This window comes from Populus nigra, chromosome 3, assembly GCF_951802175.1.
Source record: "Populus nigra chromosome 3, ddPopNigr1.1, whole genome shotgun sequence".
NCBI lineage: Eukaryota > Viridiplantae > Streptophyta > Magnoliopsida > Malpighiales > Salicaceae > Populus > Populus nigra.
The window spans coordinates 26,504,039-26,516,727 of NC_084854.1; the positions used below are offsets into that span (position 1 = coordinate 26,504,039).

General features: G+C 35.4%; 1 protein-coding gene across 1 annotated transcript; it reads right to left on the reverse strand.

Moving 5' to 3' along the window:
- Window positions 1-2,898, reverse strand: LOC133689507 (uncharacterized). The gene is made up of 2 exons (XM_062109364.1): window positions 2,844-2,898; window positions 1-1,631 (listed from the first exon to the last, which is right to left on the reverse strand). The coding sequence occupies exons 1-2, from the start codon at window positions 2,896-2,898 to the stop codon at window positions 1-3; spliced, it is 1,686 nt and encodes a 561-aa protein (XP_061965348.1).
- Between the last annotated feature and the right edge of the window lie 9,791 nt (window positions 2,899-12,689).

Genomic DNA, 12,689 nt, shown 5'->3' on the forward strand with positions numbered 1-12,689 from the left:
CTAATACATACACTGCCGATGGAGACCAAGATGAGACATTAGAACGGCCACAAAAGTAATTAGCTCTCCTCCCTGACTAAGTGCTTTTGCATGCTCTTTCCATCCACATCGACTCGCAGCATGAAATAGCATCTCGACCAACACGTCACTTATGATTTCCCATTTCCGTTCAACTGACCAACCATCCTCTGTCTCCAGCCCCTTGAATGAAGCTATGAGCTTGCCAACACCTTCCTTCACATATCCATCGGAAACGGCTTGCTTATACTTTGGTTCTCCCAACTGTTTAGGTAGCATAAACGGCAAATCCTTCCATAGATACATCATGTAACGAGATAAAGATATGCTTATTTTACAACGAATTGAAGAATCCTGTTCGAAACAAGTATTAACAGCCATGTGCCACATGAGGAAGCTTTCATGAAAGTCTTTTTCTTCGACAGACCAGCCAAGTTCTCTATCGCAATCATAACTTTCGAGTGCGCGGCCACCTCTCGCTGCCAATATCCTAATCGGATCATCTTGGAAACTGCATTCTGAACTCATAGTCAAGAGACTTTTGAAAATAAATTTCTTTAAATCATCACCAACATCCTCCCAGCTCTGAATGTGGCCAGTGCTGAAGAGTTTTGAGATGTATTTACATAGACTCACTCGATGTTCTTCTATAACAGACTGTGCCGTGGATGCTTTCCACCTTCTGTTACTTCTAAGAAACGATAGCAACCGAGAAGAATAAATACGTCGAGACCACCAAACCCTTCGCTTGCTAAGCCAAAGCATAGCCCAATCAGAGAAAAGCATCAAAATTGCCGAGTAAATCTCCAGAACAATAGCTCCGATCAGCAAAAAGTACGATTTAATAATATCAATTTTAGTATAGGTATGGGAGTTTCTGGTCATTGATGAGAATGCTACTACTGCAGAAACAGAGGACAGAAAGTTGATGCAGCGGAGAATGATGCGTAGTCGCCAACGAACTGTTGTTATCACCTTGGTGAAAAGTAAATCGAACATGAACCCCAACTCAATTTCTACCAATTTGAATGCTTCAGGGCCTGTCTTGCTCCTCAACAAAGCGTCGCTCTTCCGATGAGCAGCATATGTAACAGTGTAATCAGCAAATAGTAACTTCAAAGTTTGGAACAAGGAATGAGCTTCTTGGATATATCTGGCGTCTGGTATTTCATCATTGCCTTTCACTAGTACATAAAAACTATCCGTGTTTGGGGAATACCTAAACTTGTTGGAGCTTGCTAACCAAAGGACCCAAACCCTCTCTCCATATTTGATAACTCCAGAAACAAAGATTGGAATGACTATATATATGAGCGGATCATTGCTCCACCATGACCTAAACGACGCATAAAAGGCCACCACAAGCTGGGTTAATAGCTGAAGCAAGTGCCTCGACCACAATTCGTTGTCCTTGATTGAGTAGGCAGTAATAGCGTCAGGGCCACCAAGGTGTACAAGGAGCATCGGTGCCCAAAATGCCGGGATGGAGGTTGCACTGGAAGTGGTACCTTCGGATTCTGAACCCCCTAGGCTACGAGCAAGAATACCCAAAGTAATAGTCGCCAACCAATCGGCCGACAAATATGGAGATTCCGGCGGTATACTTTCGTCGACTGCCAGTGACGGTGAGGAAAATTTGCAGCGAGAGACTTAGCAAAATCATGATGCGAAGCTCCCATTGATTCCACAATTCGATAACATGTCCAGAAAAAGTATACAGATTCATCCTTGTTTTCCTTCAATACAAGCCATATTTAAACTTGTTATCAAAAAAAGGCAGATATGAACTATACTTAAAGAAACATTAATCAATCAAACAGATATGAACTATACATAATGCATGAACAAAATACCAAGTTATGCATTTATAACATTTTTGTTAGCAATTCATATGAATCAAATTGAATAAGGTAAAATCCCAAGTAAACAATAAGCAAATGAAAGCTATAATAAAATATCAAAGAAAAAAAAATCATAAATGGAGAGAAAAGTATTGAATTGACTTAAAATTCATATACATAATCGAAATCATGCTTTAAAATATTTAATATTAAATCATTTTTGAACCTCCTATACAGAGCTGAGTGATTAAGACCTCAAGAATTGTTTTATAAGCTCGGTGATGCTCCCAAACTTTTTTTTTTAATCTATATTTTCTAACGAATGCAATGGCAACACCTATTTATACTATAAATTTTATTTCAACTATATGTATCAAACTTTCAAATATATTATAATATCAAAAGAAATAAAAAAAAACCTTCAAACTTAAGTAGAGAGACCTAGAGAAATGAAGCAATGAAGGCAGACAAATGCAACTCATACCTCTACAGGTAAAACGTACTTGAAGATTATGGAAAGAGGTGTTCCAGTCGACTAATTTACAGTTTGTGCAACCAACTTGAATTTTGTGTATTTTTTAGTCCTGGTTCCGCAAAAGTGTGCTTCTTGTATATTAATGATGCTGCAAGAATGTGAATTGGTACAAATACTTTACATCTTATCATCAATATCAAAGGATATTCTTAAAAAAGAATAAACACTTGCTCTCATCACAATCATTACTACGAAAAAGAAGGGCCTATGGAACAAATTGCTTTCTATTGTCACAAGCTAAGAGCTCCTGGTTTCATAGGAAAACATGACAAATTACTTGGAGTATATGGCTAAAAATCTTCTTATTTTAACAAGACGAGATTTAGTATGGCCTACGCGACAAAACCAAGTGGCAATGTGCCATAATAGGAAGCTTTCATGAAAGTCTATATCAACCACGGACCATCCAAATTGTTCAAAGCGCCCCTTACTTGTGAGTTCATGATTACCTCTCTCTGCCAATATCATCTTTTGATCATCTTGGCAACTGTATCTTGAAGGCATATCTAAGAGACGTTTGAAGATCAATTCCTCTAAATCACAATCCACATCCTCTTTCCATCTCCAAAAGTTGTGATCCTTGCTGAAAAGATTTCCTATTCGTATACTTTGCTCAATTTGCTTATGTACGTATGGCTTGTTGGTTCATAGATTCTTTGAACCTATTTTTATGAATAAGAAACGACAGCCACAGAGAAGTGTTGAAAATAAAGTTCCAACACAGTTAATAACATATATAATAAGCATAATTAAGATTCCAAGCAATGCCTTTCTTTCTACATGTTAGGAAAAAATCAAGCAACGCTCTTTGATAATAGAAATAGCAAGATGTATTTCTATTATGAATTTTATTTCAACTATATCTATGACAATCAACTTTTAAATATAATACTGCATAAAGAAGAAAAAAGAAGCTTCAAATTTAAGTTAAGAGAGATGGGGAGAAATATTAAAGGAAGACACATGCAACTCATGCCTTTACATCCAAAATGTTTCTGAAGATTATGCAAAGAGGAGTTCAGGTAGAGTGATTTACTGTTGTGCTACCAACTTGAATTTTTTGTGCTTAGTGTTGGAATATTGTCCATTGTCAAAGAAGATGGCTGCAATGGTGGGTTGTTGGTGGCAGCCAACAACCATTGTCTAATGTCAAAGTTTGGTAAGTCTGGCAAGTTTGGCAGCCACCATTATTGACAAAAAAAGCAAGAGAAGCTGTCATGGATGCCTATAAATAGAGGTATACATTAGAGAGCAAAATGAGAGAGTTGAGAAAGGAAAGTAGAGCCAAAGCAGCCAGCAGTAGCTGCCATTGCAGCACTAAGAAGAGAGAAATAGAGTGAGGTTGAGAGTTGCCAAAGTGGGGATGATTCCTCCTCCTCTATTGTTGTAAATCTTGTACTCTCCCTATATAATGTTGTCAAAAATAAAAGTGGGGATGATTTTTGCTTAAAAATAAAAGTTGTTAAAATTGTGTTTTGACCATACCATTGTGAAGAGGAGGAAGAGACGAAGCCACTAGCATAAACGACAAATCCTTCCATAGATACATCATGTAACGAGATAAAGTTATGCTTATTTTACAACGAATTGAAGAATCCTGTTCGAAACAAGTATTAACAGCCATGTGCCACATGAGGAAGCTTTCATGAAAGTCTTTTTCAACAAACCAACCAAGTTCTCTATCGCAATCATAACTTTCGAGTGCACGGCCACCTCTCTCTGCCAATATCGTAATCGGAGCATCTTCGAAACTGCAATCTGAACTCTTACTCAAGAGACTTTTGAAAATAAATTCCTTTAAATCATCACCAACATCCTCCCAGCTCTGAATGTGGCCAGTGCTAAACAGTTTTGAGATGTATTTATATAGACTCACTCGATCTTCTTCTATAACAGACTGTGCCGTGGATGCTTTCCACCTTCTGTTACTTCTAAGAAACGATAGCAACCGAGAAGAACAAACACGTCGAGACCACCAAACCCTTCGCTTGCTAAGCCAAAGCATAGCCCAATCAGAGAAAAGCATCAAAATGGCCGAGTAAATCTCCAGAACAATAGCTATCGATTAGGGGATGCTCAAGATTGAAGTCTCAAGGGATACTCTACCTTACCTCTTCGCAAGAATTAGAAATCTCTTACAGCAGTGAAGAGTTGAGAGTAATAAAATATGGAGGTATGAGGTTTCCAAGTTGGCTTTTACTTCTCTCAAATCTTGTAAGGATTCGTCTAGAAGAGTGTAGAAGACTTGAGCATATCCCTCCCTTAGATGGAATCCCTTCTCTTGAGGTATTGTTGATTGAAGATATGGAAAGTTTGGAGTACATAGATAGTGAGGGGGTTGGAGGAAAAGGAGTGTCAATGTTTTTCCCATCTTTAAAGAAACTTGAGATCAAGAGTTGTGGTAAGCTGAAGGGATGGTGGAAGAAGAGTAGAGATGAGATGAATGATGATAGTGATGAGTCAACAATAGAAGAAGGGTTGAGAATGCTCTGTTTTCCACGTCTTTCTTCCTTGACTATTTATAAGTGTCCAAATCTGACTTCAATGTCGTTGTTTCCAACTCTCAATGAAAGTCTTTATTTAGAGGAAACTAGTTCAATGCCATTACAACAGACAATGAAGATGAAATCACCAGTCTCTTCTTCTTCTTCTTCTTCTTCTTTTATCCGTCCTCTCTCCAAATTGAAGAATCTAGATATTGGTTCAATTGTGGATATGGAATCTCTTCCAGAAGTAGGGCTGCAAAATCTCTCTTCTCTTCAACAGCTATCAATCAGTGGATGAGGAAAATTGAAGTCTCTACCACTGCCTGATCAGGGGATGCATTCTCTTTAGAAATTAGATATCAGTAACTGCAGGGAATTAAAGTGTCTATCTCAATCTGAATCCCAAAGGTTGATACCCAACCTTCCCTCTTTGCAAGAATTAAGAATCAATGATTGCACTGAAGAGCTGAGTGGAAGAATAACAATATGGGGGGGGGGGGAGAAGATCGTGGAGGAGTGGCCTCACATTAAAAAATCATATGAGAAGCTGAGAAGGCGATACAGTCGGGAATAACGTTATATGGAATAACCTTGTCATCCATTGAACCTGTGGACCCCCTGAAACTAGGTCTAGAAAATGTTATTTATGTCAACTTTGTTATTTTTTCTTGATTTTTTTAGATTTATTATTTTATTTCAGATTTTATATTAATTTTCTGTATGCTTTAGATTCTGAATTGTCTCCTAATAAAGATAGGGTTTTCTGTATCTATATTTAAAATTCTTATAGAAAATCATATCCTTTGTGAGTGATTGTTGTTGTTTTCTTAGCTTCTATCAACATGTGTTATTATTGATGGTTTATTACATATGGGTTATTAATGAAAAGGCGCTCAAAACAGGCCTCTCTCTGTAATTAGGATTATTTTGGGCTTCTCTATCATTTCTTTGATTCAATTAGCTCAGAGTGCAAGGAGTTGCTTATATTTTATAGCATACTCTTCTTTTTATAGTTATCAAATCTGGTGGTTGATATGGATAAGCAGCTGGGTTTTAGGTTATATAAATTGACATAGATCAACTTCAATCAATCCAAAAAAATTAAAAAAATAATATTTAAATTTTTTTATTTCATACAATAAAATTAATAAACAATTTATTTGAATATAGGTTATATATGTTGTAAATAATAAAATTTTAAATTTTTTTTAATTTTTTTTTTAAAAAATATTATATTATCTTTTTAAATGGAAGAATTTATATATGTTGTAAATAATAAAATTTTAATTTTGTTTTATCCTACATTAAAAAAAATATTATGTTATCCTTTTAAATTGAAGAATTTAAACAAAAAATAACTTTTTTCACATTAAAAAAACATAACTTTTTTCTTGTGAACATAAAGTATATATACTAAACGACTTCAAATCTCACATTAAAAAAATAAAATATTCTTTAGTATTTATATAGTGAACTTTGAAAAGAGTTAATAACTAGCTAAAAAATGTAAAAAAAAAAAAGTCTCTATCTAGGAGAAAAAAAAGAAGATCTTTACCAAGTTTTGTCAGGTCGATCCAGTTATAGCTGGGTTTAATTGTTTTTTTATGTTGCTAGTCTTTTATCTTATTTGGAATGGTCTAGCTATTGAGTCAACTGAATTTCGAGTTGACCTGTCGCATCGATCCTAATTTAATAACTATGATTCTACTTCCATCCCTTTTTTGTTTTTCAATAAATCAGGCAGAGGCCATTAAAATAAGGTTACTAGCAAAAGCAATGATATTGTAGGTCCTGAACAAAACCAAATTTAGTCGAGGCCTTAGGCCTACAATGTATCTGGTTCTTTGAAGGGTTTTTGTAGTAAATAATTAATCCTGCTGTTAACGAATTTTTTAACGTTACTTCTTTTTCGTTTCTTCTTCTTCTATTTTTTTCTTAAGATAAAGTATATCTTTGAACTAAGTTTGTAAACTAAAAAAGAGAATAATACAAATTATATATAAGAATTTTGTTTAATATTTTAATAATTTAGTGGAGATGATTTTAATATAAAAATTAATGATTAAACAATTACGATCCAGTTGAAACTTCTTTGACAAAATGAAATTAATTAACCTAATCTTAGCAATTACAAAGTAGGTTTGAAAACGTTCAACCGGATATCATTAATGGCTACTTGAAACTTTGACACAAATTTTGTAATTATATTTTCACCGGAGTAATGATAAATGGTAATTATTCAATGGGTCAATTAGAATACAACTAGGTCCAGTTGTATTTGCTAGTGTACGTTTAATATAGGGTTTAATGGTAATATTCTCCCCCTCAAATATATGGATTGTGGCACATTGAAACCTATATATATTATTAATTAATTTGATCGATTTTATTTTTGGATTATCTGGGAAAATATTTTCTATTTATTTGATTATATAATTTTCATTGAACGAAAACACTTCAAAAATATACACTTTTTGGTATTTTCACTACGTCTAGTTAAATTGATATGTCATACGAAAGTTATGGAGCTATCAATGTATATTTGTAGAGTCATGTTATTAAACTAAATCATTTATGAATATAGTTTTCTTGTGGCAATTGCACCGAATTACAAAGTAAGAAAATTAAGAGGTAGTGGAATTAATTAATAAATTAGATAGCATTAAAATTGTCATAACCCAATTTTTGACCTTTTTATTTTATTTATTGAAAAGGATAAAAAAAATGATGATAAAAAAAATAATAATGATGAAAAAACAAGTAAAATGAAATAAATGAAGAATAAATTAAAATTTGGGTTAATAGCAACATGATTGGAAGTTTTGGGGTTTAATTAAACTTTGGAATTAATCTAATTAAGCTTGGAATTAATTTAATTAATCAAGTCAAGGGTTTAATTGAAGAATGGATAAGTTTTGAGACTTAATTAAGCTTTAAATTAATTTAATTCATCCAATCAAGAGTTTAATTGGAGAATTGATAAGTTTTGAGACTTAATTGAGCTTGAAATTAATTTAATTAATCAAATCAGGGACTTAATTGAAAATTTATCGAAGTATAGGGCTGATTCTTGTCAAATTTGAAAGAAATTAAAACCCAAGGACCAATGTGTAACAAGCACCGAAATACAGGGGTCCAATTACAATTTACAAAAGGGCTTGATTGCACGATTTCAGAACTTCAGTGACCAGAGTGAAAATGGTCATTCCCATCGCACAAACGGCACCGTTTTGAGAAGCTGCTCATCGCCTTCTTCGCCTTCTTCCTCAAGAGCCGTTTCTGGCAGTAATGGCTTTGAAGCCGTTTCAAATGGTTGGTATTCTCTGGCTATAAAGCCAGAGAAGATGAGAGAGCGCAGGGGGGGAGGAATCAGAGAGGGGAAAAAAAAAAGACAGTAGAGAGAGGGACAGAACCGAGGGGGGGAAAAAGGAAGACCCCGAAGACAGAAACAAAAAATCACAGAGAGGGGAATCACAGAACCGAGAGAGAGCGAAAAAATCCAGGAGACAGAGAGGGGGACAGAGAACGAATAACACAGAAAAAAGAACAAAGAAACCGAAAAGGAAAGAAAAACAAGAGTAGAACCGAGGAGCACGAAAAAGCCAGGGGGATCCGGCAGGAGAGATAGAGAGCGACTGAGAACGAAAAAACTGAGGGGGAGAACACGAAAGAAGTAAACAGAGAGCACAAACGAAAACAGAGAGGAAAAAAAAAACAGAGAAACAAGGAATAACACAGCAAAACAAGGAAAAGGGACGTAGAGAGGAGGACAGTGAAACAAGAAACCCATTGACCGCCTGTTCTCCAACACCAGCTTCCAAAACCAGAGGAAAATGCTAAAAAAAAAAAGGAGAGGAACGAGCAGCTGATAGAAGGGAACACCGACAGAAGGGGAACGAACGAACGCAGGGATCTTGAGGCAAGGATAGACGACCAAGAAAGACTGAAAAATCCGGATCGCCACTTCCAGCACCAGGTAAGTTGCGCTTTTCCTTCTTCTGGCATTTTAATTACGTGCTCCTATAGCGGGCGTGCGTGAATTGTTCACGCACGCCTGCTGGTGAAAAAAAACACAATGGCCAGCCGGGTCAAGCCTTTGACCCGGCTAGGCCTGCTGGGTCCAGCCCAGCCACATGGGCTGAGCTGGGCCCAGCCCAACAAAAAATATAAAAATAAAAAAAATAGAAAGACAAAAAAATAAAAAAAAAGTAGAAAAAAATAAAAAATGTGTATGCATGAATAAAAATAATGTAAATACGGTTTATTCACTGACGCCAAAGTCAGGAATAAAAATACGGTTTAAATTTATATTATTTTTATTCGTTGTGTTTTATTTTATTTAGCTAGAAAAATAAAAAATATGTGCATGCGTAAAAATAAATGTATTTTTATTTATTTATTCACTGGCACTAGAGTATGGAATAAAAATATATTGATCTAATTTTTTTTGTAGCTAAGAATTTTTACCAACGCCAGAGTTGGATTTATTCGAGCTCAAATATTCACTGGCGCCAGAGTCAAGAATATTATAAGCAAATTATCAAAGCATAAACTAATAAACATTTAGCAATTTAAGACAAAACCAGCAATGCAGTCTGCCTCAGGCAGAACGTTTAAGGGGTGATAATATCTTTCCTTTTACGTAGCCAATCCCGAGCCATAGAATCTCTATTGACCAGTTAGGGTTCCTAGTGACCGTAATACTAGGTGGCGACTCCTTAAACAAGACCTTTTTCCCCTAAAAGAACAAGATGCCAGAAATCTGTTCTTTTTTCCATATTCGAGAATTTATTTTGTGGGCCGCCTCGATGTCGGGTGCAACAGGATGGCGACTACACTGGGGAATTAGGATTAAGCTTTGTCTTTTGTCTTATTATTGCTATTTTTTTGTTGTTGTTGTTGTGTTTATTTGTTTATTTTTCCTGCATTTACTGCTTTCGCATGCATTCTTGTTTATTTTGTCATGCATCACTTTGGGAGCACACACTTTACAAACTAGGATATGTGGGGGAGTAACGGTACCCCAATGGCTTTAGCCTGGGTAAGACTCGTGAAACCATCCAACTCTCGCTTGATTGTGTTACTTGGAAGTGGTTGATATGCCAAACTGATATTACTCAGGGCCTCTATTTTCACACTACTTGTAAGCCTTATATGCCAAACTAGGTAATGACCAACCCCTTGATGCACTCAACAATTAGGATCTTCCTATTAGGTTGTCATCCCATGAAGGGCGAATCCGCATTTCATATGTATTTTTTTTAATTAATTTCTTCAGCATTTTTGCATAAATTGCATGATTTACATTTAGCAGGTTGAAATATAGGTTCCCTATTGAAACTCATCTATAACACTCATTCGAGAAAAAGACAAATGAAAAACGAAGAAAGAGCCCAATTGGAAGCCCAATATAAAAAAGAGATGGACAATCTTAAAGAAGAAGTCGCAAGGCTTACTAGTTTACTCGAGCAGGCCTGGAGAGATAAATTCGGAAAGCATACCCCATGAGAATGCCGTTTACCATTAATTCTACCGAGAAAGAATCTCAAAAGGGCAAGATGGTGAAAGAAAATGGTATGAACAAATTAGTTGCCTTAGATCAAAAATTGAGAGCATTGGAGGGAATTCGCCTATATGATCTTATAAAGGCTGCTGAGATGTGTTTGGTGCCCAACATTGTCATTCCCAAAAAATTTAGGGTGCCAGAATTCATTAAATATACGGGAACTCAATGCCCTATAACTCATCTCAAAGCATACTGCAACAAAATGGCTGAGGTGGTTGATGATGAGAAATTGTTGATTCATTTCTTCCAAGACAGCTTGAGTGACGCTGCCCTCACTTGGTATATGCGGTTGGACAATACCAAGGTTAAAAAATGGAAGGACTTAGTTGATGCCTTCATAAGGCAATATAAGTTCAATATAGACGTGGGCCCTGATAGTTTAAGCTTGCAAGCTATGGAGAAGAACAACAAGGAGTCCATAAGAGAATACGCCCGGAGATGGAGTGAGGTAGCTGCACAAGTTAATCCTCCCATGTTGGAAAAAGAGATGATCAGTTTATTTTCTTGGTTAGAAGCTCTGCACAACATTTTACTGGCCTGGTTATTATAGCTGAGAGGATTGAACAAGCCATTGGGTTAGGTAAAATTGTTAATCCGACTGAAAAGAACAGTTTCACCGAAAAAGAAAAGGACAATGAAAGGGGTTGCCAAGGCACTTACCATTCCTATAGTTAATTTCTTCGCACCGACTCCCAGATATCAACTGTTTTGGAGATAAAGCTATGGTGATAGTAGGTCAAGAATGGTTTGCATGTGACTGTAACTAAGTGTTGAAAAGATGCCTTTGTCGAGGAGAATGAATGATTGAAAGATTCCAGAAATTCCAATCAATGATCACTAAATGTTTAGCCCCTTTTATGTGTTATCATGCCAGTATTCATGTTGGCATAAGTTCTTTGTTATTTCTTTTCCAAAGCTTCAATGAAATAATGAGTTTCTCATTCAATCATGTTTACGACCAATCATTATTGAAAGAATTTTGTTATAAGAACTCACTAATACACCTTTGAAGCCTTGCGTGATCTCATAGATGCAATTCATCTCTTGTACCAAAATCCATTTCCCTATTGGAGTTTTGAAAAAAAATTGATCTGGTATTTTGATTTCAAAAATAATTTGATGTTCATTCAAAAATGATATTTTTCACATTCTAATTGTAGAATGACAAGTGAATCAAGCAACTCTATCATTGAGGTGACTAAATTATAAACCAAAAAAAAGGGAAAAAAGAAAAAAATGAATAAACACCCTTACCCTATGACTCTTGAATCATGTGTTTTTAAATGTATGAATAATGGTATGTAATGAACTCATTACTCATGACTCATGAAATGTATCTTTGTAAAGACCAAACCATCATACCGGATGAGGTCAAAGTTTATTGATCTTAACTGCTAGCGCTTGAAATGAGGAAAGATCATCTTTGTTATTCCTTTCACGTTCTAAAATAAGTACATCCTTTGCGATCCCTTTTTGAGCCTGAATAATTTTTCTTTCATGAAAAAATCCTGACTAGGATCACACCCCACACTGGGGGGCAAGAGAAAATTTCAATGAGAAAAGAGAAAAAGCCGTGAGAAAGCAAAAAAAAAATACATAAAAACTCAAGAAACTCAAATGCTAGGCGGCATTCTCAAATCACTAGAAAAAGTGACTTCCAAGATAAAGTGATTATGTCCTAGCAAAGCAATAAAAAAGAAGAAGTAGCAAATCAAAGAAGAGCGGCAAGAGAAAATGTGAATGACGTCAAGAGTCAAACTGTTGATAGTGATCCTCGGTCTTTGAAACCCTGAAACACTCTTTGGGCATTTTGAATCCTTTTCTTTCATAGCCAAAAACCACAACCTACATTACGTGCCTGTAGAAGTCCTTTCTAATCAAGTAAGCAAGCAACCTAGAACAATAAACAATGCTCTCAAAATGCAAAGAATACTTTTTCATAAGATTCATGACATCAAGAATAAACTACTCATTATTACTCATGCTGATAAAGATAAATGTTCAAAAAGAGACAAGTTTTTCTCATACAAAATCTCGAGCTTTTTCTCGAGCCCTTCACTTTGAAACAAAAGGTCATCTCATGATGTATTTTCACCGAAGACCTCATTGCCAAACACAAGAGCAAATAATCTCTTTTCCAAGAAAGAAAATAACCAAGGAGTTACAAGATTTCAAAATCAAATTGTTTTAGATTCACATCGAAATAATTTTTGTTTTTAAAATGCAAGATTAAGATTTCAAGA

Bases quoted from the DNA above. Each gene is read 5' to 3' on its own strand.
- LOC133689507 (XM_062109364.1), bottom strand. From the start codon at position 2,898: ATGCCTTCAAGATACAGTTGCCAAGATGATCAAAAGATGATATTGGCA. The intron at 1,632-2,843 runs GTAATCATGAAC...CGTCACTGGCAG, and splicing joins GATGATATTGGCAGAGAGAG to TCGACGAAAGTATACCGCCG.